The following is a 25,164-nucleotide window of genomic DNA, read 5'->3' as shown; positions in this document are numbered from 1 at the left end:
GACTGTTGTGATTTTGCTTTTTGCTCCCTCTAGTGGTCATTAGTGATTTGACTCTGGAGCGTCTGTCTTTTCCTATATCCTCACCTGGGCCGTTAGTTCAGGGGCGTTGCTATATAAGCTCCCTGGACCTTCAGTTCAATGCCTGGCATCGTTGAAATCAGAGCTAATCTGTTGTGCTCTTGTCCTCTGATCCTGGTTCCTGTTTTTCAAGCTAAGTCTGCTTCTTTGCTTTTTGCTTTTGTTTTGTTTGGTATTTTTGTCCAGCTTGTTCCTATCTGTATCCTGACCTTTGCTGGAAGCTCTAGGGGGCTGGTGTTCTCCCCCCGGACCGTTAGACGGTTCGGGGGTTCTTGAATCTCCAGCGTGGATTTTTATAGGGTTTTTGTTGACCAGATAAGTTATCTTGCTATATTCTGCTATTAGTAAGCTGGCCTCTCTTTGCTGAACCTGGTTCATTTCTGTGTTTGTCATTTCCTCTTACCTCACCGTTATTATTTGTGGGGGGCTTGTATCTTGCTTTGGGGTCCCTTTCTCTGGAGGCAAGAGAGGTCTTTGTTTTCTTCTCCTAGGGGTAGTTAGATTCTCCGGCTGGCGCGAGTCATCTAGCGATCACCGTAGGCATGATCCCCGGCTACTTCTAGTGTTGGCGTTAGGAGTAGCTATTTGGTCAACCCAGTTACCACAGCCCTATGAGCTGGATTTTTGTATCTTGCAGACTTACACGTTCCTCTGAGACCCTGTCCACTGGGGTCATAACAGGAGACACAACTCAAATTGGTTGCCCAAAACGCTTGCATTACATGAGTGCAAATGGTCATGGCGTCTAGACTTTGGTTGATCATTGAAGAGGTGTTATGATCCCCCTAAAATGGGGGTCTAACACTTGACTACAGCTGTGTGACCTGGTTTCCACATATGGAGAAATAGAGAATGTGTCTTTAAAAAGCCACTGTTCAGCGAAGAACAGCAGCGGTTGGATTCAAGAACCAGAAAGGTCCTTTTTTTTCTTTAAAGCAAGGGAAGGGTTAATGGGTAGAAAAACAAGGACGAGCCCCTATAGCGCTTCACTACACCACAGACACAACGTGCTGCGACAGGCCGTGCCTTTAATTTGTCCGCTCTTGCGTGCATATAGAAGTGCACTTCCTACATAAAGGGATGAAAAGTTCTGCAACTTTCTATATAATATAAAACTAAAAACCCTGTCCAGAAGTTATTTCTCACAGCTGAGGGTTTGCAACAGCTGCATGTATTCTGGGATTGTCTGTGAGACACCCATGGTAGCAAAATATCAGGACAGGATAGAGTTTTGTGCTAGCTCTTGGGTTGGAGGCGATTGTAACAAAACCTCAGCTGTGAGAAGTTTTTGTCTGAATGCAGTACCTCCATGTGACCACGGAGTGCTGTTTCACCAAATGACTGTTTGCTCATCTAATATACTCATTGCTCACAGTAGTAATTCAACACGAGCAATGTGATCCTTTATGACAAAAGAGGGCAATTCTGAGTTTAGGGAAGCATGCAAAATTTTACCCATGTACATGTGTGTATGCACCCATAGTCCTGCATTGGTGTCATAACACCGCCTTGTCTACTTCAGATTAGACCTGTTTGACAGCCGCAATGGCTGGTTTTATAAGAATGTAATAAAATGGCCCCCCTCACATAATTCAAATGAGCTGCAATATGAAGAAACCCAGCTCCTGAGATACATGTCTCAACTGTCAGAGGAACTTTATTGTAAGAACGTGTACTGGAGCTGCTGGAGAAGGGCTGTGACGGGAGAAAAAATAAATCTTTACTGGGAATGGAGGACTGAAACTGGAGAAAACAATTGTGCTCAATCAGCTGATGAAAAGAAAACTGACCCCCGAAAATGATGAATCGGGCCTCATGTCTTGATTTCATCAGGTCTGAGTTGTATGACTCAAGGGGGAGTTAAATCAGTGCCAATCCTTTTGTTTTTAAGGACATAAACCGCTGACAGATATCTTTCTCCTCTCCCCCTTGTTGAAAATGCATGCCCACTCCAGGCTAATGTATGGAGGGGGTTGTACAGCGCCAAACCTAATAGTGATTTCCATGTGCATCTCTGAAGGCCTTTCTAATGGACAACTGAACATTTATCCATTGTCACTGTAGGGAGTCTCTGATAGAGCTGATAACAGAGAACAATACCTCAGTCTGTGGTCAATAATCTCTAGTTGGGGGAGGGGTAGCTTTCACATAGATGGTTTATCAGTCACTTTCTCTAGGATCCAGGGCACACTTTGGTCCTGTCTGTAATCGGGTTCTGTAGCTCATTGTGGGAAACGGAATTCCAAGAAGGAATGTGCGCCGGTCAATATTTGACTAGCGATCTCCCCACAGGTACTGTGGATATGTTATCTGCATGATAAGATTAAAAGAACCTCATTACTACAGTTTATAACCGGTAGCCTCCATGGCGCACCCATTCATTCACATGCTTAGATCTGTGCTGCCTGCTACCGGCTTGTGATCCCCATTGACGCTAAAGAGGTACTCGGAAGGTAGTAACCTCTCAGAAATGGCATCAGTGGGGTTTACAGGACCTGTGACCAGGTTACAAATGACCCGTTTTTGGCCTTATTTTGATTCCATTGCTTTCCTGAGTAATCTATTTTTTGGGTGTTTTTTTTTTTTTGGTTTGTTTTTTTAATTTGGTGCTACATTTTTATGGTTTTGTCCCTGAGGTCCTCCCCAGCTTTGACCATTTTGACAGAGCCGATTCAAAATGGTGTGAAAACTATAAGAATGTCCCCAAATTTTTGCGCTACTACTTTTTTTTTTTTGCAAATTTTCAAAACTTTCCTGCCACTTTTCTAGCGTAAAAGCTTTGATGAATCAACCCCTATGTGTTAACCTAACGTGGCCTAAAAGTGAGTCCACCTTCATTTTAAGTTTCCAATAAGATTCATTGCCTTCTTATGGGTTTGGGAGACATCCGGATGAGCCAGGATTTGCAGTTGTAATACAGGTACAAAAATAAAAGAATTTTACTCATCTGAAACTGTCTTAGTCGGGGGTCACACGGCCATTGATATGGTGGGGCCAGGCATATACCAAAGTTGCACACATGACTGGGTCCAGATTCACCACAGATGGGTGCAGGAGCTGCCTGTCACTACATGCGGTGGCTGATGGTGATGTAACCGACCGTCATTGTTTAAATAGCCATTAAAGGAAGGGAAAAAAACAGTCATAAAGTAAACACGTGTCTAAACCACGTCAGCCAATAAGGCATAGCAAAGCACCAGGTACAAATACTACTACTTGGGAAAACAAGACCGGTCCTTGTTCTTCTCATCACTTCTGGGGTTGACTGGACTGACCGAGGTGCAGGGCTTCCGTTATCTAATGGCCCGTTTTTGACCAAGTATTGAGGGAGGTTGCTGCTGCAGAGATGTCCTATCCGATGTCTGAGGCTACAGTCACACAGTCAGTATTTGGTTAGTACTTTACCTCAGTATTTGTAAACCAAAATCAGGAGTGAAACAATCAGAGGAAAAGGATAATAGAAACTCGTCACCACTTCTGTATTTATCACCCACTCCTGGTTTTCGTTACAAATACTGAGGTAAAATGCTCACCAAATATTGAACGTGGCCTAAAAGTAAATGTGTAGAAGCCATCATACACATTAAACTAACGTAGACCGAACCCGCTGATATCGAAGGGTTCAGCCAACAGTATGTGTATGGTAGCCCGGACAATTGATGCTCAGGTACTTGAGGATCCAGCATGCCCAATTTCTGATTGTCCATATTTTCGTTCTCCTGGACATAAGCCACCAGAGATGTCTGACATCGGCTCTGTCATATAGGACATAGGAAAGCTTGGCTGAATGAGAGCTCCTGTGTATGGGAGATATGGCCGAGATAGCTGCCGGCCGTACGGTCCGAGGAAGAAATCTAAATATAATCAGGAATGATGTGAAGGTTAATAACGTTCAGGCTTGGGTTGCTTCTTCATGTAAATGTATTTGCATGCCACTTGTCCCCTTAGAGGACATAATTATATTTAATTACTTTTCCGTGTTATAACGAAGGGTGAGGCGCAGAGATGTGGTGATGAGACATCAGTGATGCTATACATGAGCTTTATGAAAATATATATTATTATAATTACGACAATCCCCTGTGTGAATCTCTGCGGCCATGACTAGAAGCTATGGGGGGAATTTTACAGGTGAGATTAGTCTGGGTTGACTTCTGAGAGACTCTCACTGCTGCCAAAAAATGTGGGCCCTCGTACCTCAAGAGCTTTGTTGTTCAGCTCTTCCACTGGATTGAGGACGTTTTTTTGCAACGTGGGGGGTTCCTGTCTATCTTAATTTTTAGAACCTTCTAAAAAAAATGTTATATCATGGAGCAAACTGCTTTTTTGGGATAGTATTTAATTGATTTTGACTTTACGTTACCTGAATCCTTCATAGTTGGCAAACAGAACTTTTCGGACCCTCACAAATCTGCGCAATAAGGATTCCTTGACCCTTTCTCTTATCCTCCCTCATAGAGAGGACGACGCACATGTCCATGGTCCATACTTGCTTACATTGCTAATGGCTAATAACGACATTTACGGTAAGGCCCCCAACTGGAACATGAATGCCCACTTTGGGGGTTTACATAAATTCTGCCAGTTTTGGCCCAGGACTGACTATTTCCAGGAAATCCAGTTATTCCTGGCAAATTCAAGTTGTTGCCAAATATGTCTATGATTTGTAACATTAAAGGGAACCTGTGACTTGAATTTGGCGGGACAGGTTTGCGGTCATATGGGCGGGGTTTTCGGGTGTTTGATTCACCCTTTCCTTACCTGCTGGCTGCATTCTGGCCGCAATATTGGATTGAAGTTCATGCTGTGTCCTCCGTAGTACATGCCTGCGCAAGACACCTTCCTACCCTTCAGTGAGAGTCCTCTCCCTATAAACACACATAGGGTAAGCAGGGCAGAGAAACCGCCATAGACAGGCCTCTTGGACTAGTCATCTGAACGTCATGGTCCCCAGTGGCGTTTCGACACCTTCCGCCCAGTCGGTAAGGGTCCTCTCCCTATACACGCACATAGGGTAAGCAGGGCAGAGAAACCACCATAGACAGGCCTTTTGGACTACTGATCTGAATGTCATAGTCCCCAGTGGCGTTTCGACACCTTCTTCCCCGTCAGTGAGAGGCCTCTCCCTATACACACACATAGGGTAAGCAGGGCAGAGAAACCGTCGGAGACAGGCCTTTTGGACTACTCCTCTGAACGTCGTGATCCCCGGCAGCTTCTCTCCACCCCGCTCCCCTTGAGGGACAGGTCTCTCCCTATACACACACACGTAGGGGAAGCAGGGCAGAGAAACTTCCTGAGACCATCCTTTTCTTTTGGACTAGTCCTCTGAAACGCATAGTTCCCTTTCCAGCTTTTTCAGAATCACTTTAATTCTTGAAAAAGCTTGAAAAAATGTTGTTAAAAAAAAAAACCATGCATGATGTGACCTAACTAAAACAATAGGGAATTGGAAAAACGATTTATAGATTTCCGGTCTACAGTTTTCCAGTTGGATTAACTACTTGAGGGGATTTATAGATACACGTCCATCTAGTGACTGGTGTTTTTAAAGAGAATGTCATCATACTTGCAATTTTCACGCTGGCCACTTTAGCAAAATTCTAGTTATGCCGTCCTGTACAGAAGACTTTTCAGAAGTCTCATTATCCTTACAGACAAGATTACTGCTCTATATACAGTAGATAACACCGGATCCACCATTCACAATAGATTTCTGATTTTTTTTTTTTTAAATATGGTGCATGTGAAAAATGAACCCAAAATATTATAAAAATATTTACCGTACACAAACACTTGATTTAGCCAAGTAATTTTTTGATGACAAATTCCCGATAAGTTGCCTAAATGGGGAAAATTAGTGGCTAGAATATCCTGTATTGTTTTTTGCTACTTGCGTTGGTGAAATTTGTGCCTCTTGCAGGCTTATGGTAGGCGGGATAACACTACGTGCATAGAGAATGTAGATTGTGGGGAGAGAGGTTTCCTCCATAAAACGTCTCGTAAAACGGCGCCAGATGTGCTTGTTGGCTTGAGCGTTACTGAGCGATGTTGTGTTCCCGTCATTAATACTCTGAAAGCAGGCATTGTCCCTTTAAATACCAGACCTATTAAAACTCTCAAGTTACACGCGAGCCTTCCAGCAAAACAGCCCAACCCACATGCAGTGCAGGAGGAGAATGGTATAGGAAAACTATAGAAGACTAGAACAAGTCCTACTAGGTCCTGGGACAAGACCAGACTCCCAGCATGTGTCCTGAATACCCGCCTGCTGTTTTATAATGACCAGGAAATGCATTACTGACCAGAAGTAACTTATCGCTCAGCAAAATTGTATGATGTGGTAAGTTTAATGTTCTGGATTGGTGTTGTTGGCAGTTGTAGTGTTCTATGTATAGAGGATATAGGAATTGTATCCTCATGTCTGATGGTTGGTTGACATGGAAAAGCTTCACCTTGCAACGTATAAGCTTAATATCTTACCTTATCTATCATATATAAATGCTATGGTGAAGACCTCCGTCTCATGCCAATATCCACCCTTACCTTTATGAGATGATCTACTAATTACGCAAGCCATCACTTGTCCATAAGCTTGGGTTATTACTCTTCATCCTTGGAAAGCTCTCCGTGGTCCGTGCCTGGCAGGGCAGCCCTATAACTGTACAAGGATGTCGTGAGATGCAGAATCCAGTACAAATGGTACATTCAGTCAGAGGAACAGCTGAGTAAGAAGTATCCCCTCTTGGAATGTTTCGTCACTGTGGAATGGTTTTGATGGTTAAGTATAATTGTCCTTGGCAGAGAGTTAGTGAGTGGAATTTTCAGAGAAATCTGGTCTGCAAATCAATACATGTAATTGGTGAAATGCTATCCTGAGTGGCGGCTCTTCTCCATTTATACAGTCATGCATCTCAGCGGGAGCCTGCGACAGCTGGGTGATGACATCCGCAAGAGCGGTAGGGATGGATATATTGCTTGTTAAAATAAAGTATAAGATGATCACTGAATCTCCTTCTACTGGGATCCCAAACAATCAGTTATGATCTGAGGAGGAACCAGATCAGTGAGTAGATAATTGCCCTATAGCGCCACCATAGGAAGAATGAAGCATTTCTCCCTGCTAATTGAGATAATTGGTCTGTCTGTATAAGGTGTTGATGGAATGGGTTCGCCAGGGTCCTCCTAAGTGACATGCTCTTTGTGTGCCTGGGTCCTCCTGACCGACATGCTCTTTGTGCGCCTTGATCCTCCTGACCGACATGCTCTTTGTGTGCCTTGGTCCTCCTGACCGACATGCTCTTTCTGCACCTGGGTCCTCCTGAGTGAGATGCTCTTTGTGTGCCTGGGTCCTCCTGACCGACATTCTCTTTGTGCGCCTGGGTCCTCCTGACCGACATTCTCTTTGTGCGCCTGGGTCCTCCTGACCGACATTCTCTTTGTGCGCCTGGGTCCTCCTGACCGACATGCTCTTTGTGCGCCTTGGTCCTCCTGACCGACATGCTCTTTGTGCGCCTTGGTCCTCCTGACCGACATGCTCTTTGTGCGCCTTGGTCCTCCTGACCGACATGCTCTTTGTGCGCCTGGGTCCTCCTGACCGACATTCTCTTTGTGCGCCTTGGTCCTCCTGACCGACATTCTCTTTGTGCGCCTGGGTCCTCCTGACCGACATTCTCTTTGTGCGCCTGGGTCCTCCTGACCGACATGCTCATTGTGCGCCTGGGTCCTCCTGACCGACATGCTCATTGTGCGCCTGGGTCCTCCTGACCGACATGCTCATTGGGCGCCTGGGTCCTCCTGACCGACATGCTCTTTGTGCGCCTGGGTCCTCCTGACCGACATGCTTTTGACTGTGCAGGAGTCCATGAGGATGCGCCAGGGTTACAGTGGCATATGAGCCTGTCCTCCTGTGCCCAATAGCTGTCTCAAAAAGACTACCCTCTGCCACAGGCTGCCCAACTTGGGTTTCATGCAGAGTTTTACATGTTTAGGGTTGGGGAGAAGGTAGAGGGAAAAAAGAGTGGTTCATATAAAGGGGTAGTATCGCCTAGATAACACACCCCCTTCTTATTTATAATCATTTATGCTGATATTGAATACTATTTATTAATGGCTAGGAACTAAGAAGTTTGGCAAATCGACAGTAAAGCAATCATCTGTGTGAAATAGTTTCATGGATCTGTTAAAAAATCACGGATCCGAGTGTGACCTCCATGAGACTCTGAGCAGGTCGTATGTTGATCCAGTTTTAAGGATCAGACTTGGACATACACAATGGATCTGTGTGCTATCCGATTTTATATATCAGATAGCACATCGACACTTTGCAGGGATGTATTACTGTACTTTACAGATGATTTCCTTGCTTCTGTATTCTTCATGATGTGATTGCCCTCTGGCTATGGACTAGTTAATAGGAAGCCCTGTGAGATGTCATCAGGGCATGCCCTGGTCAAGTATTCTCTTCCCATCAGCCTCATTAGGTAATTAAATGATTAAGTCTTTAAAACCTAAAATGGCTGGGAAAAGCAAAGAGGTAATGCTGACATTGTCCAGGTCCTTAGTGTCCTCATGTTGGTCATTTTTGTAATTTGTTTCTGCTAATTCCTGATATTTAATTTGTAAGATCAGATGCTTGCGGTTCTTGTAACACAGAGATCACACGGCATCATTCATTACAATAAGGAAGACTGTGGAAATGGGTCCTGACGGTATACCAATTAATGTACAGTGTAGTGCTCTTGTCTTAGCATTGCCGTTCGTGAATAAGTCAGTAGAATTCCTAAAAGTAGTTAGGCTTATGAGATTTGTTGGAAGACGTCACATCCAGATGGGACCATCAGATAAACTGTCTAAGGCCTTGTAGGGAAGTAGCCAAGGCTCAGATTTTTCCTGTTTTATTTGCTTAGCTTGACTATGAGTAGAGGTGTCTGGCACCCAATTATTACCCCATTCTCTATTGAAATAGCATGTACACTTGTCAAAATTACAATTAAGCAAATCGTCATTTTGGCCAAGTGCATAACAACTAATGGGTGACCCCCCCCCCCCCAAGGCAAGGTGACTGATGGGTGACCCCAATACATCGTTGATTCTTGAGTTCCAAGGTTTGGTCAAAAAGGAGTGTCGAATATGTAGCTATAGGAGTGATGACATCTAACTATGAATGAAGATGCCCTTGCATGCTTCGATAATGAATCTGACGTGGCAATTTGTGTCTCATGTGACTATTTGCTACTGGTTGGGAATATTTAGTTGTGGCAAATTCTTAAGATAACTGAAATTTGTATTCAGGTTTATTGTCGGACCATAGGGCAATTGTGTTTGTACAGGGCCAGTTTGCTGTGGGCCGGAACGGAGTTCTTTTTTTCCCGGAAACATCTCTTCTAAACAGGAATCTGACTGATGTGTATTGTGCTGTGGAGTTCATTCTTTACTCACTTGTAGTTCGGGAGTCATTGTTACCTACCCGTTCATGGGACTGGATCTGGCTACAAATATGACAGCAGACAATATTGAGACAGTCCCTTTTTGGTGATGTTCCCTTTCCGCTGTGTACTATCAGTCCTTGACGTCGTTCTGCCAGACCTGCTCCCGCCTCAACCTCTTCTGTTAGTCCCAGGTGCTTCCTATCCAGCATTACCGTTTCATGGAAGCACACCATCCTTCCCTTTCGCTGTGACCCGATTGACATCTTCCTCACAGAGAAGACAGGGATGTGGCACTCAATACCTCTTCCGGGCCCTAATCCCAAGACTGTCCCGGCCTCCACACGAAGCTTCGGATGTGTCTTCATACTGTTAGGAGGCTTGTACTGAAAGAACCCTTTCGCCTCTCGTGCATCTGCTTTTTGGGAACCTGTTGGTACTTCATTATCTAGCACTTCCTCAGAACTACATCACGAACCTGACTCTCCCAGACTCCTCGCTCACGCTCTCCTCCACTCTGACTCTCTGACTGACCCCAACTAAGAAGTGCTTCCCTAATAAATCTAACCCTTCCCAACTAATAAGCTGATCCTTTATATTAACTGCATGATTTCTGTGTAGTGCAAACTGTATCCCTATGTTGATGATTGTTCTCCTAATGGACAGACACCCCCCCCCCCCCCCCCCCCATCCCCATTCCCAGGGACAAAGCCTCCAGGGGGAAAATTATTATTAATATTTATTGCTATAGTGCCATTTATTCCATGGCGCTTTACATGTGAGGAGAGGTGTACATAAAAACAAGTACAATAATCTTAAACAATACAAGTCATGACTGGTACAGGAGGAGAGAGGACCCTGCCCACGAGGGCTCACAGTCTACAAGGGATGGGTGAAAATACAGTAGGTGAGGATAGAGCTGGTCGTTCAGCAGTTTGGTCGATCGGTGGTTACTGCAGGTTGTAGGCTTGTCGGAAGAGGTGGGTCTTCAGGTTCTTTTTGAAGGTTTCGATGGTAGGCGAGAGACTGATGTGTTGTGGTAGAGGGTGCCAGAGTAGGGGGGATGCGTGGGAGAAATCTTGTATGCGACTGTGGGAAGAGGGGATAGGAGGGGAGTAGAGAAGGAGATCTTGTGAGGATTGGAGGTTGCGTGTAGGTAAGTACCGGGAGACGAGGTCACAGATGTATGGAGGAGACAGGTTGTGGATGGCTTTGTATGTCATGGTTAGGATTTTGTACTGGAGTCTATGGGCAATGGGGACCCAGAGAAGGGACTGACAGAGGGGAGAGGCCGGGGAATAGCGGGGGGACAGGTGGATTAGTCGTACAGCAGAGTTTAGAATAGATTGGAGGGGTGCGAGAGTGTTCGAGGGGAGGCCACAGAGCAGGAGGTTGCAGTAGTCAAGGCGGGAGATGAAGGCATGGACTAAGGTTTTTGCAGATTCTTGGTTGAGGAATGTACGGACTCGGGAAATATTTTTGAGTTGAAGTAGAAAGGGCTTGGATATGCGGTTTGAAGGAGAGATCAGTGTCAAGGATTACCCCGAGGCAGCGAGCTTGTAGGACTGGGGAGAATGGGCAGCTGTTTACCGTATTGGTAGGTCCGTTGAAGGGTCGAGTGAGATGGGGGGGGAAAGATGATGAATTCTGTTTTGTCCATGTTAAGTTTTAGAAATCTAGCCAAGAAGAAGGATGAAGTAGCAACACATGGGGGGGGGGGGAAATATATATATATATATTAGTCCGTCATTAGAAAACTTTGCCCTGCTGCCACAATAGGATTTTACAAAAATAAATTAAAAAAAGTAAATAAGCCTGAGCTTTTCTTACCCTTTACGGACTCGGAGCAAGGTCACCACCGCTGCCCTGATCTGCAGTTATTGGCTGCAGTGGTGATGTCCTGTTAAAAGCATTGCAGCCTGTCGTTGAGCTCCGCCGCTCATATAATCTACATCGGCAGAGCCGCTGAGCGCAATGACTTGGCTGCAGCACTGTCGACGGGATATCACCACTGGGACCAAAAAGAGACTGGAACAGAAGCGAAGACTTGGCTCTGGATCCGCGGATCGTCAGTACCAGCTCCTTTTTGTTATATTACAAGTATAAACATCTTTTTGCTGACCACTTTAAAAAAAAAAAAAAAAAGGAAAACGCCTTTAATGTTGTGTTTTTAAACTCAAGATTACGCCTTGTGTTTGGGAAGGAAATAAGGGATATTGGATTTCAACATGCCCGATGAGTTGTCTGGCAGCATTGGAAATTTTGTCGAGTGTTGAGGGTCTGTAGCCAGGCAAGATGTTTCATGTGTGTAAGTGCACGGTGGATGACGTCACTCCCATTTGTAGTTTTCTACCACCAAGGACCTTTGATCTCTGGCCGACACTACAAATGAGGAGACTGGAAGGTCTAAAGAAAAAAAAAAAATCTTTCTAATACAAATTGGTAATTAAACCAGAATTGGTGAACTGTGTTATAAAGAAAGTAGTTAACCCCGAGGCGCTCAGCCGAGACTAAATCACGGTAATGTGAACAACAAGTCTGTTCCATCTCGGTGATCTGCAGGAAACCAGAGGCGACAAAATACGAAATCGCTGCCCGCGCTACACACATCAAGGAATACTAGCACCGATTAAAGACCAAAAGTGTCCTGACGCTCCCATAGTCCTACTAAGTAAAAGTTCACTTACAAGGGACGATCATTGGTGAGCTAGCGTTTATAAGGATATTCGTTCCTGATCATCGCCTCGTTCTGATCAGCTGACGAACAAGCAAGATGTCCATTCCCGGACTTATTGGATCGTTTTATGCAGACACCCAAACAACTACATCCATACTGCGACTAGGCACAATTTCTGCTAATTAACTAAAAAACTAAAAATTAAAATGTAACATTTCAATTTTTCACTTTGAAGATATAAATGTGTAGTTGCTGAAAAAGAAATGACCTGTTCAAGGTCTGAAGACCAAGGAACCCTGGAGGATGAGAACGGGCAACATGACCTACGCTCTGCGTGCTGTCGGAGCAGAGGTCTCGTACTCTCCTCGCCATAGAAGCATTTAATCCTTGGCTGCTGCTCCAGGTTTTAGTAAAGAAATGCATCAGAAGAATGTTAATCCTCCATTGTCCTTGATCACGAGGGAGGAATATTTTCCAATATTTTCCACCAGAACATGACCGGAATAAGAGTTCCTGATAATAAACAGTTGAAGGTGCTTATACCTTTTTTGCTCGGACCCAACTTTGGTGTAAAGGTTTTGGGCACCTAAGTAGTAACCAAGGCATGCCCAATGCCCCCAAGAGCAGAAGACTGTAGAGACCCGGGCTACGAGCGTGGACAGGGATTGATAATGTCTCTGTGGAACCATTAAGACTCTTCCTGGAGGTGGCAGTTTTCCTTTATTCCTCACGTCCTGTTTTGTGAGACGTCCACTCCTGTTTGTTATCCTGAGACACACTGTAAGGAAGCTTGCAAGCCAACTGGGGTCCATTAACCAGTTTTATCATTTCCTTTTCTAGAAATATTCGGAATAAAATCAAACGACTTTTTTTGCGCATAGTTTTATTGTTCCGCACTGTTTTTGGTTACTGGAAGAGACTGCACAATGCCCATTGTGGTTGGATGACGTGACATGGCTTTCTATGATGAGTAGTGACATTCTCTTCTTTTGGTAGGGGATCTGATCAGTTGCAGGTTGTTACAATTTCTGGATTATCGGATGCTGGCTTAAAGGGCACAACTAATTAAAATAAACATTACGTGCCTGTATATGATCCACCTAATTTTGTTCCATTGAATTTTTCCACCATAGAGTGAGATGACGCTTTGCATTGACCATTTGTGCCCCACAAAATGACTGTGCTCTTGTTGCACCCTTGGTGTGGCCAAATAATTCTGTGCACTTCCTCACCTACTTGTCTTCCAATCCATCTCTTGTCTCCCATGATTGACATCTCTGGCTTTACAGGGATCTGAAGAGCACCCAGATACATGGAAAGCCAGCATGTGTGAAGCTGAACTTGTTGGCTACACCAGGGGTGCACCAAGTGCCTGTTCTTGGTTTCAATAGCCGATTTGTCCTGACAGACTCCCTTTTTAAAAATAAAAAATAATACTTTTGTCTGCATTTCTCTGGGGAACCTTATACCCAGAGATATATGGATTACTGTGTGTAGTGAACTAACCCTAGAGGTGGTTGTAGGTGAGCACTTCATTACTGGGCCCCATAGCACAATGTGATGCATTTTCAGGTTTGTGTCCCAAAACTGGGTGGTAATATCCTTACTAGTGATGAGTGAACGTTCTCTGATAAGGCATGCTCGTGTGCTAACCGAGTGACTTTGGTGTGCTCGAATAATATTTTTTAGTCCCTGCGGCTGCATGTCTCACGGCTGCTAAACAGCCACAACACATGCAGGGATTGCCTAACAGCCGTGAGACATGCAGGTGCTGGGACTCGGAAGCTATTATTCGAGCACGCCGAAGACCCTCTGTTAGCACCCAAGTATGCTCGGATAACACCTTATCTCGGCATGCTTGCTCATCACTACTCCTTACCCTATTTTATGGGTGCCTCTCTATAACCCCCTCATAGGGTACTGTAATTTTTTCACACTGTACTGGTGTAAATAAGTCTGGACTTCTTGTAATATGATGAGCAGGGATCACCAAAGGAGTGTGCACAGAAGAGGTTGAGTTCAGCTGTAAAATCCCAAAATGGCATCATAGCTGCAGTATCATCTGTCTTGTGGTGGAGCTTGTCGGAGCAAGAACTTCCATGGTCATCTTGTGTTTGGATCATTGTGCCACAGATCGATGTCATCTGTGTGTTTTCTTTCTTTTTTTTTTTTTTTTTTCTTATGAAGGCTTAGTAGGGTGCCAGGGTTAATTTGTGTTTTTTCATAAAAGGTTTCCTTTACACCCGACCCTTCATGCAAAAAAAAAAAATTGTTCGGCGTAAGTGTTATGTAGAGCCTGTAGGATATTTTGCGCTGATTAAGGTACCACACAGGACCATGGAGATATAGAGCATTTATAGAGCGTACCTGCAAGACAAGATGTCGGGGAGGAGGAAGATGCAAAACCGTCTGTCTATTCTCGGTGCTCCACTGAAATGTGCCGATCTCCACCTTGTAGTCAGTGGGAGCGTAGGCCTGGATGCGGCACTGGCCCTCTCCTCATTCTTGTAACATCTGGGTCCCATTTACTATATTGGGGTTTGTTATATAATATATATGCATGTGTTCATATGTAATATATATATTTATATTATTTTTGGATGCAGGGGCTGCAGTTACACACGGCTTTGGTGATTAGGGGCCTTTTGGGCGTATGAGATGATCATTTCTAATTAGGATCGGTGACTGTTCGGGTCCCTGATAGTCTTTGCGTTGGGCCAAAAGCTTTAATTGTTGTATGTGTCAGCTTATAATCTGTACAAGTGATGTTTCGTTAGTAGGTATGTGTATGTTACAGACTGTGTACTGCATGTGGTTGTGTCTGCACACGTATGTATTCCGCATCTGTCCTGTATGTGGTTATTACTAGTGATGAGCGAATATATTCGTCACTATTTGTTACTCGCACGAATAGTTCGCTATTTAGGCTATTCGTTACTCGGTGAGTAATTTGGTATTCGCCTCGGTATATTCGGGTGACCTGCCCAGCATGCTTGTCGCTTTATTTGCTTGCCAATCACATTAATTCCGGCACCATCTTTGGTGTGGCATTACTGTAATTGACTGCCCGAACACCAGGTGTTTGTTGCGCTGTCATGTGCATGACCGTGCAGCAAACGCCGCTTCTGATCGGCGGGGAAATCATCCCTGCTGGTCAGAGAGCCGCGGTTCCCACGCTGTCAAAAGACCCCATGAGCGCTCAGCTGTGATCAGAGGTACAAAGTTCACCTCCGGTCACTGGTGTCAGCTGATTGGACTACTGCTCCCATCAGCAGACACCTGCTGCCACTAATAGCAGTGAGAGCAGGAGCGGCAGATGGGAGTATTCATCAGCCGGCTCCTGCGCTGTAAATAAACAATTAAAAAAGAAAAAAACCTGGCATGGGTTCACCTGTATTTTTGATAACCAGTGAGGCAAAGCTCACAGCTTTGGCTGCAACCCTCAGCTGTCCGCTTCAGCCAGGCTGGTTATCAAGAATAGATGGTCTGTGCCTCCCTTTATCCCTCCTTGACCAATATGTCTTTGGGCAAAAACTTTCTATCTGGACACCAATAGGTTTGAACCCTGATTGTTCTCTGTAATTGCAGTTTATTGCAAGCGATACATTTATTTCGCTTCTTACAGCTTTTGGCATTTGGGTTTGTGCAATAGGATAGCTTTATTTCGCTCTTAACCAGCTGCATATATGCACTTCAGCATATTCCCTGCATTTGTTTGGCTCATAATATGGTGCTGTGAATAGGGGTCCATAGCCTTTGGCTGTCTGACACTTTGTGCTTTTATGAGCTTATTGACATAGCCATACATTCGGATTGCATATATGTGTTACTATTGATACTTCATATAATACTTCTACAGTAGAAACATTCATTAGTATATTGCTGGTTGGATTCAGTGAAGGTTGGTTATTGCCCTATCATGGACATAACTAGGTATTGAACCATGTTGGGTTTTTTTTTTTTTTGTATTTTTTTTTAAATGTTTTTATCAGTCTGTCTCATTGCATGTGTTATGTAAAATAAATAATTTGTCTATTATCTATTGGGTGTTCCCCATTCTTTTAGCATGCATTTTTTTTTATTTTTCTCTTGCCTCAGCTGTCAGCTCCAGCAAGACTGGTTATCAAGAATAGAGGGGTCACCCACACTGTATTTTTTAATTATTTAAATAAATAAATAAATAAAAGGGCTTGGGGTCCCTCCATTTGACAACCAGCCTTGCTAAAGCAGACAGCTTGGGGCTGCTATTCTCAGGCTGGTAAGGAGCCATGGATATTGACCCCCCAACCTAAAAATAGCAGCCCGCAGCTGCCCAGAAAAGGCACATCTATTAGATGCACCAATTCTGGCGCTTTGACCGGCTCTTCCTACTTGTCCTGTAGCGGTGGTAAGTGAGGTTCATATTTGTGGGGTTGATGTCGCCTTTGTTTTGTCAGGTGACATCAAGCCCACGGATTAGTAATGGAGAGGTGTCTATAAGTCTATAATAGTTATGTGGCAAAGGCACAGTCAGAATTAAGTATTTTATTAGAAATAAAACCAAACACAGTTTTCTATTTTTATTAAAAAATAAATGCAGTTATACTCGCCTAACGCCTAATTCCACTGAATCCGTGTGTGTGTGTGTGTGTGTGTGTGTGTGTGTGTGTGTGTGTGTGTGTGTGTGTGTGTGTGTGTGTGTGTGTTGTTTTTTTTATACGATATGACTATGGGGTTAGTGATGGGGGCGTCTTATCGACGCCTCTCCCTTACTAACCTCAGGGCTTGATGTCACCTGACAATACAAAGGTAACATCAATGCCCCTCAATTATCACCCCTCTTGCCACCGCTACAAGGCAAGTGGGAAGAGCGAGGCTAAGTGCCAGAATTGGCGTATTTTATAGATGCGCCTCATCTGGGGCGGCTGAGAGCTGATGTTTTTAGCTTGGGGGGCAGTATCCATGGCCTCTTCCTACGCTATAGCCTTTGCTGGTTATTAATTATACAGGGACCCTACGTCTTTTTTTTTTTTTTTTTTTTCTTTCTTAGGTCCACCATTTTAATAGCCAGTAAAGGCTAAGTATACAGGTGGGAAGCTCCATGGCTACTACCCCATTCCCAGGCTATAAACAGCGGCCTACAGCCATCAGATTTCCCTCTGCTGGTTAAGAAAATTACGCGGGAGCCCATGCCATCTTTTTTTTTTTCTTCCAGAAATTGTTTTAATAAATGCATGTACAGTAAGCTGCACACAAACTGCACTAATTGTGTCACAACCATCTATATATCTATTCTATATGTATTCACTGTATGCAACCTATTCTATGTTGTCGGCTCCTGCTGTGATTTTACAGTACACGGTTGATGAATTGCCAGCTTTTCTTCTATCTATGTAAAATATATATAAATATATATATATATATATATATATATATATATATATATATATATATATATATATATATATATATATATATATATATATATATTAGTCCCTGACATCTATATATCTACCTGTTCTATGTGTATTTACTGTATGTAATCTGTCTATTCTATCGTGTCTGCTCCGGTGTGCGGCAGATGAGTTGCCGGCTTTTCATCTATTGTGTGGTGTGAGTCCAAATGACATGCAGGCATCTTCTCCATGCTGCTCCCATTTAGTTTTAACACTTTCCCATCCATTTCACTTTTTTTCTCAGGCCCCCAGACCTGTTTGTTGGGTACAGCAGAAAAATAGTCGGCTTTCCCATTGACTTGCATTGGATTCGTTATCCGGTACGAATACACGGATATTAGAAATTATTTGTGCTGATTTTTCCCGAATCAAATTATTTCACTATGGCCGGAGTCTGTCTCTATGGTTATGGGGTAGTCTTAGTATCTATTTATATGGCTGTGGTATGATATATGCACTTTTAGCATGTGTGTGTATATACTGTGCATGGTTGTGGTCCCTGTGTATTTTTGTAGCCTGTATATGCCTTCAGTATGTCTGTGTATATGTGTGTGCGTGTGTATAAATACATATTATATATACACCCACACAATGGTTTCCCTTCTATTTCTCATGTATGATGCCGATAATGATATAGGTGCAGATGTCCGTATAATCCCAGGTCTGTTCTCACCATAGCCGCCTCGTTGCAGAGAAACCTACCATTAACCCTTCCCGTGCTGGGGGCACATAACCCCTACACACACTGGGTGGAGGGGACTGTGGGTGCCTGATAACGGCAGGGTGCCATCACACAGATAACATGTAGGCTGTACACAAGGCTGTAACACCGGGGACGCTGCGGGGAGCCTGTGTGCTGCCAGGACCACCCATAAGACTGTGGGTCACTTGTATGGCAGGCGGGGGGTTACTGCGGGGGGTTACTGCGGGCAGTATGGGAATTCATACACTATTTTTCTCCTTTTCTGCAGTCTGAGTCGCCGTCACCATGATTCCCGTAGCAGAGTTCAAGCAGTTCACGGAGCAGCAGCCGGCCTACAAAGTGCTGAAACCCTGGTGGGATGTCCTGGCCGAGTACATCACCGTAGCCATGCTCATGATCGGGGTCTTCGGTTGCACCCTACAGGTAGGTGATCGCCAGACACATTTTATTTTTCTTTCTGTTCCTACAACTGTGAACTGATGATATACTTTACTCCTTGTGAGGCTGTTCTGAAGCAGCTTGGGGCATTGCACATTATACCTTACACTACAGCTGCTGCAGAACCTCTTCGAGAGAAAAGAATTGCTGCAATAACCCTATTCTGTTGCATGAAATTCACTTTTGAATGTATAACCCTGCATAAACGTATGTAACCCGTGCCCATATGTGCAGTTTGGATGTCCCCAGGGCAGACATCTTTATATTGGTGGCTGCGCCCTGTTCCTGGCCTCCCAAAGTGCTGAAAATGCACCGAGAAAACTCAAACCATACAATCAATTGTACCTGAGCCCTATTCACTATTCAAATGAGGGAGTCACTCACTGACGCACTTCTAATAAAACATTGGACATGAGGAATCTAATGGGAACTTGTTTTGATGAAAGTTTTCTTTTTCAAAAGGCCATTTTCATCCAATATTCTGTGCCCATTATTTTTCTGATCTAGCTTCGTACTGATTAAAGCTCCCCACCTAGACATAGAATTACTTAGTGAAGTTTCTGCTGTCACCACTAGAGGGAGCTTGGGAGCCTTATGTTATACATTGCAGGTATAACAGAATTTTCTGAAGTTAGCTCCCCCTAGTGGTGGCTGGATACTGATGGAATTGTATCCTTTTACTCTACAGTAAAGACATAGGAGGACATTAATGGAAGTTTGGTCCTGTTTAGCTTAAAAATGGCAAAACGATTCTCAGGTGGTCATTCTGTTCTCTTTAAGGCATCATTCAGATGTCAGTTTTTCTCGTAAAAGTATTTTTTTTTTCACATATGGCTCTCGTACCTAGTCTATGGGGCTGTTCATGTGTCTGTGGGCTGAGCGATCCATGCAAAATCACATGTTCAGTGTGGATAGTGTCCTCTCAAAATTGGTAAAGCAAGTCTATTCTCTGAAATTGTATGTGACACGGATCTCATCACAAACTGATTAGGAGAAGCTTTATTTTTGTTCCCCCAAATTGATGAAACTTACCTATGACTAGGATAGTTTTTCTTGTAGTTTAAAAAACTGAATGAGCCCCTAATGGGTTGTCCGGTTGTTTCATGAACCCACTTTCATATGCCTTTATTGAGGAATGAGTTAATACGGGGGGTCCTGTGTTCAGGATCCCCATCTCATGGCTGTTGTCGAGTGATTACCAAAGTCACAGACAACCAATTGATTTTAATGGGCATTGTGTAATTCTCAATTTCTCCTGTGGTGGCGCTTTCGGGAAACTGAACAAACTTACTGCTGGGTTTCTTCACAAATTCCATCTGGTCCTAGCAGAAAAATAGCTAGGTTGGCTGGTGACATAAGTGGAGCTGCTCTGCAACAACCCATGTACAGTAGTGGCGCTGCATCTGAAAAAGATCCATTATTTTTCTTTTTCTAATCTCTGCGATCCTTTTAAACCCTTTTATGTGAAAATATTTGACAGATTTTATACTTGCAATGCAAATCAAACCTAAATTATAAAAGTAAAATAGCTTAAACCCCCCCCCCCCAACATCCATTTATTTTTGCAGTAACTTGCTAATTTTGCATCAATACGTGTTTTGTTAAAATAAAATACAAAATGCATAAAAATCCATATTTGTGGCTAAAGCTTTTACCCGAACAGAACTTGAAACCAGAGGTACATAAACTTCAAAATAAGTATGCATCTTTTTCTAGGTCGCGGGTTGCAACATCACCCTATTAACGCTCATTAGATACCGTTTTTGTAATGTGACATTGCAACACCACGTATTCCCAGCCTTATGTCTGCCTGCATGTACACGATTTATCTTCATATATTCGCAAGAACTGAAGAGACTGAAAATTGTCCAGATGTCCATAAACGCACACCTGACAAATGTCCTGATTAGGTGCACGGCGTGACTAGACCTTTATTTACCCATCTTCTTACCCCTTTTGTAGAAAAGACATTTCTTCACCCTCATCCACCCCACCACGTCCTAAATGTGAGCAAGCATATATCCTCTGAGATTGATAAGAGGGGGTGATGACATGAGGAAAAGCTCCTATTGCTGTCTCCTGGGGTTAAAGGTAGATAATAGTGGCCGTAAAAGGGACAACTATAGCAGGTTGTTGGGAAGAAGGGTGTTGTTGTGAATTTACCTTTTTGGCTCCCTCTAGTGGTTACTAGTGATTTGACTCTGGGAATGTCTGCCATCCCTTGTATGCTCACCTGGGTCGTTAGGTCAGGGGTGTTGCTATATAAGCTCCCTGGACCTTCAGTTCAATGCCTGGCAACGTTGTAATCAGAGCTAATCTGTTGTGCTCTTGTCTACTGATCCTGGTTCCTGCTAGATTAAGCTAAGTCTGCTTTCTTGCTTTTTGCTATTTGTTTTTGTTTGCATTTTTGTCCAGCTTGTACATAATCTGTATCCTAACCTTGCTGGAAGCTCTAGGGAGGCTGGAGTTCTCCCCCCGGGCCGTTAGACGGTTCGGGGGTTCTTGAATTTCCAGTGTGGATTTTTGATAGGGTTTTTGTTGACCATGTAAGTTATCTTACTACATTCTGCTATTAGTAAGTGGGCCTCTCTTTGCTAAACCTAGTTCATCTCTGTGTTTGTCATTTCCTCTTACCTCACCGTTATTATTTGTGGGGGGCTTGTATCCAACTTTTGGGGTCTATTCTCTGGAGGCAAGAGAGGTCTTTGTTTTCCTCTTCTAGGGGTAGTTAGTCCTCCGGCTGGCGCGAGACATCTAGCGACCAACGTAGGCATGTTCCCCAGCTACTTCTAGTGTTGGCGTTAGGAGTAGATATATGGTCAACCCAGTTACCACTGCCCTATGAGCTGGATTTTTGTACTTCGCAGACTTACTTGTTCCTCTGAGACCCTCGCCATTGGGGTCATAACAGTTTGCCAGGCCAGTATTAAATGTTAAATGCATTGCAGAAGCGGGATTATAAGAAAGAAAATTCTGAGTTTTTTTTTCTCTTTCTCATTTTTTTTTCTTTTCCCCTTTACCTCTGAGTGGCTTGTGTTTGCTGCAGACATGAATGTCCAGACCTTGATTACAGGTGTGGACCAGCTTACTGCTCGTGTGCAGGGCATACAAGATTATGTTATCAGAAATCCTATGTCAGAACCTAAGATACCGATTCCTGAACTGTTTTCCGGAGACCGATTTAAATTTAGAAATTTCAGGAATAATTGTAAATTGTTTTTGTCCCTGAGACCCTGTTCATCTGGAGACTCCGCTCAGCAAGTGAAAATTGTTATTTCTTTTTTACGGGGCGACCCTCAGGATTGGGCCTTCTCGCTGGCGCCAGGAGATCCGGCATTGGCTGATATTGATGCGTTTTTTCTGGCGCTCGGTTTGCTTTATGAGGAACCCAATCTTGAGATTCAGGCAGAAAAAGCCTTGCTGGCTATGTCTCAGGGCCAGGACGAGGCTGAAGTGTATTGCCAAAAATTTCGGAAATGGTCCGTGCTGACCCAGTGGAACGAGTGTGCATTGGCTGCAAATTTCAGAAATGGCCTTTCTGAAGCCATTAAGAATGTGATGGTGGGTTTTCCCATTCCCACAGGTCTGAATGATTCCATGGCCCTGGCAATTCAAATCGACCGGCGGTTGCGGGAGCGCAAAATCGCAAATTCCCTCATGGTGTTGTCTGAACAGGCACCTGATTTAATGCAATGTGATAGAATCCTGACTAGAAATGAGCGGAAAATTCATAGACGCCAGAATGGCTTGTGTTACTACTGTGGTGATTCTACACATGTTATCTCAGCATGCTCTAAACGTCTTACTAGGGTTGTTAGTCCTGTCGCCATTGGTAATTTGCAACCTAAATTTATTCTATCTGTAACTTTGATTTGCTCACTGTCATCGTATCCTGTCATGGCGTTTGTAGACTCAGGTGCTGCCCTGAGTCTGATGGATCTGTCATTTGCCAAGCGCTGCGGTTTTGTTCTGGAGCCATTGGAAAATCCTATCCCTCTGAGGGGTATTGATGCTACGCCTTTGGCAAAAAATAAACCGCAGTTTTGGACACAGGTTACCATGTGCATGACTCCCGAACATCGGGAGGTGATACGTTTTCTTGTTCTGCATAAGATGCATGATTTGGTTGTTTTGGGTTTGCCATGGTTACAGACCCATAATCCAGTCTTGGACTGGAAGGCTATATCAGTGTCAAGTTGGGGCTGCCATGGAATTCATGGAGATTCCCTGCCCTTGTCTATTGCTTCTTCTACGCCTTCGGAAGTTCCGGCGTATTTGTCTGATTATCAGGATGTCTTCAGCGAGTCTAAGTCCAGTGCACTGCCTCCTCATAGGGAATGTGACTGTGCAATAGATTTGATTCCTGGCAGTAAGTTTCCTAAGGGGAGACTGTTTAATTTGTCGGTACCTGAACATACCGCGATGCGTTCATATATCAAGGAGTCTCTTGAGAAGGGGCATATCCGTCCTTCTTCTTCCCCTCTTGGTGCGGGATTCTTTTTTGTGGCCAAAAAGGACGGATCTTTGAGGCCTTGTATTGATTATCGGCTTTTAAACAAGATCACTGTCAAATTTCAGTATCCTTTGCCGTTGTTGTCTGACTTGTTTGCCCGGATTAAAGGTGCCAAGTGGTTCACCAAGATAGACCTTCGTGGTGCGTACAACCTTGTGCGCATTAAGCAAGGCGATGAATGGAAAACCGCATTCAATACGCCCGAAGGTCATTTTGAGTACTTGGTGATGCCATTTGGGCTCTCTAATGCACCTTCAGTTTTTCAGTCCTTCATGCATGACATTTTCCGGAAGTATCTGGATAAATTTTTGATTGTTTATCTGGATGATATTCTGTTTTTTTCTGATGATTGGGACTCGCATGTGGAGCAGGTCAGGATGGTTTTTAAGATTTTGCGTGAAAATTCTTTGTTTGTTAAAGGCTCAAAGTGTCTCTTTGGTGTACAGAGGGTTCCCTTTTTGGGGTTCATTTTTTCCCCTTCTGCTGTGGAGATGGACCCAGTCAAGGTCCGAGCTATTCATGATTGGACTCAACCCTCGTCAGTTAAGAGTCTTCAGAAGTTCTTGGGTTTTGCTAACTTCTACCGTCGTTTTATCGCAAATTTTTCTAGCGTTGTTAAACCATTGACGGATATGACCAAGAAAGGCTCTGATGTAGCTAACTGGGCTCCTGCTGCCGTGGAGGCTTTCCAGGAGTTGAAACGCCGGTTTACTTCGGCGCCTGTTTTGTGCCAACCTGACACCTCACTTCCCTTTCAGGTGGAGGTGGATGCTTCGGAGATTGGGGCAGGGGCCGTTTTGTCGCAGAGAGGCCCTGGTTGCTCTACTATGAGACCTTGTGCCTTTTTCTCCAGGAAGTTTTCGCCGGCAGAGCGAAATTATGATGTGGGCAATCGGGAGTTGTTGGCCATGAAGTGGGCATTTGAGGAGTGGCGTCATTGGCTCGAGGGTGCTAAGCATCGTGTGGTGGTCTTGACTGATCACAAAAATCTGATGTATCTCGAGTCTGCTAAACGCCTGAATCCTAGACAGGCCCGCTGGTCATTGTTTTTCTCCCGTTTTGACTTTGTGGTCTCGTATTTACCAGGTTCTAAGAATGTGAAGGCCGATGCTCTGTCTAGGAGCTTTGTGCCTGATGCTCCTGGAGTCGCTGAACCTGTGGGTATTCTTAAGGAAGGAGTTATCTTGTCAGCTATTTCTCCGGATCTGCGACGTGTGTTGCAGAGATTTCAGGCTGGTAGGCCTGACTCTTGTCCATCTGACAGATTGTTTGTGCCTGCTAAATGGACCAGCAGAGTCATTTCCGAGGTTCATTCCTCAGTGTTGGCAGGGCACCCGGGAATTTTTGGCACCAGAGATCTGGTGGCCAGGTCCTTTTGGTGGCCTTCCTTGTCAAGGGATGTGCGGTCATTTGTGCAGTCCTGTGGAACTTGTGCTCGAGCTAAGCCTTGCTGTTCTCGTGCCAGCGGGCTGCTCTTGCCCTTGCCTGTCCCGAAGAGACCTTGGACACACATCTCTATGGATTTCATTTCTGATCTTCCGGTGTCTCAGGGCATGTCTGTCATCTGGGTGATATGTGATCGTTTCTCCAAGATGGTCCATTTGGTTCCTTTGCCTAAGCTGCCCTCCTCTTCTGATCTGGTTCCTGTGTTCTTCCAGAACGTGGTTCGTTTGCACGGCATTCCTGAGAATATTGTGTCGGACAGAGGATCCCAGTTTGTTTCCAGGTTCTGGCGATCCTTTTGTGGAAGGATGGGCATTGATTTGTCGTTTCCGTCCGCTTTTCATCCTCAGACTAACGGACAAACGGAGCGAACTAATCAGACTCTGGAGGCTTATTTGAGGTGTTTTGTCTCTTCTGATCAGGATGATTGGGTGACCTTCTTGCCGTTG

General features: G+C 44.3%; 1 protein-coding gene and 1 long non-coding RNA gene across 5 annotated transcripts in view; one reads left to right on the top strand and one right to left on the bottom strand.

The window, feature by feature from the left end:
- LOC143774768 (uncharacterized) overlaps positions 1 to 7,093 on the bottom strand; it is a 104,523-nt gene extending 97,430 nt beyond the window's left edge. For both annotated transcript variants that reach the window (XR_013215565.1, XR_013215563.1), the window contains exon 1: positions 6,625 to 7,093. This is a non-coding gene — a long non-coding RNA (uncharacterized LOC143774768). The remainder of the gene's footprint in view (positions 1 to 6,624) is intronic.
- Positions 1 to 25,164, top strand: part of LRRC8E (leucine rich repeat containing 8 VRAC subunit E) — a 35,143-nt gene that overhangs the window by 2,989 nt on the left and 6,990 nt on the right. The window contains exons 2-3 of one of the 3 annotated variants that reach the window (XM_077262531.1): positions 17,863 to 17,938; positions 18,590 to 18,744. In XM_077262531.1, coding sequence (XP_077118646.1) covers positions 18,607 to 18,744 — 138 coding nt within the window. In that variant the 5' untranslated portion in view covers positions 17,863 to 17,938; positions 18,590 to 18,606. Of the gene's footprint in view, positions 1 to 6,227; positions 6,422 to 17,862; positions 17,939 to 18,589; positions 18,745 to 25,164 lie in introns of those variants that run through there. The other 2 variants (XM_077262530.1, XM_077262529.1) reach the window with 2 other exon arrangements.

The sequence above is a fragment of the Ranitomeya variabilis genome, chromosome 5 (assembly GCF_051348905.1).
Source record: "Ranitomeya variabilis isolate aRanVar5 chromosome 5, aRanVar5.hap1, whole genome shotgun sequence".
Lineage (NCBI taxonomy): Eukaryota > Metazoa > Chordata > Amphibia > Anura > Dendrobatidae > Ranitomeya > Ranitomeya variabilis.
Note: the sequence above shows the minus strand (reverse complement) of the source record. Positions and strands in the feature narration are given on the sequence as shown.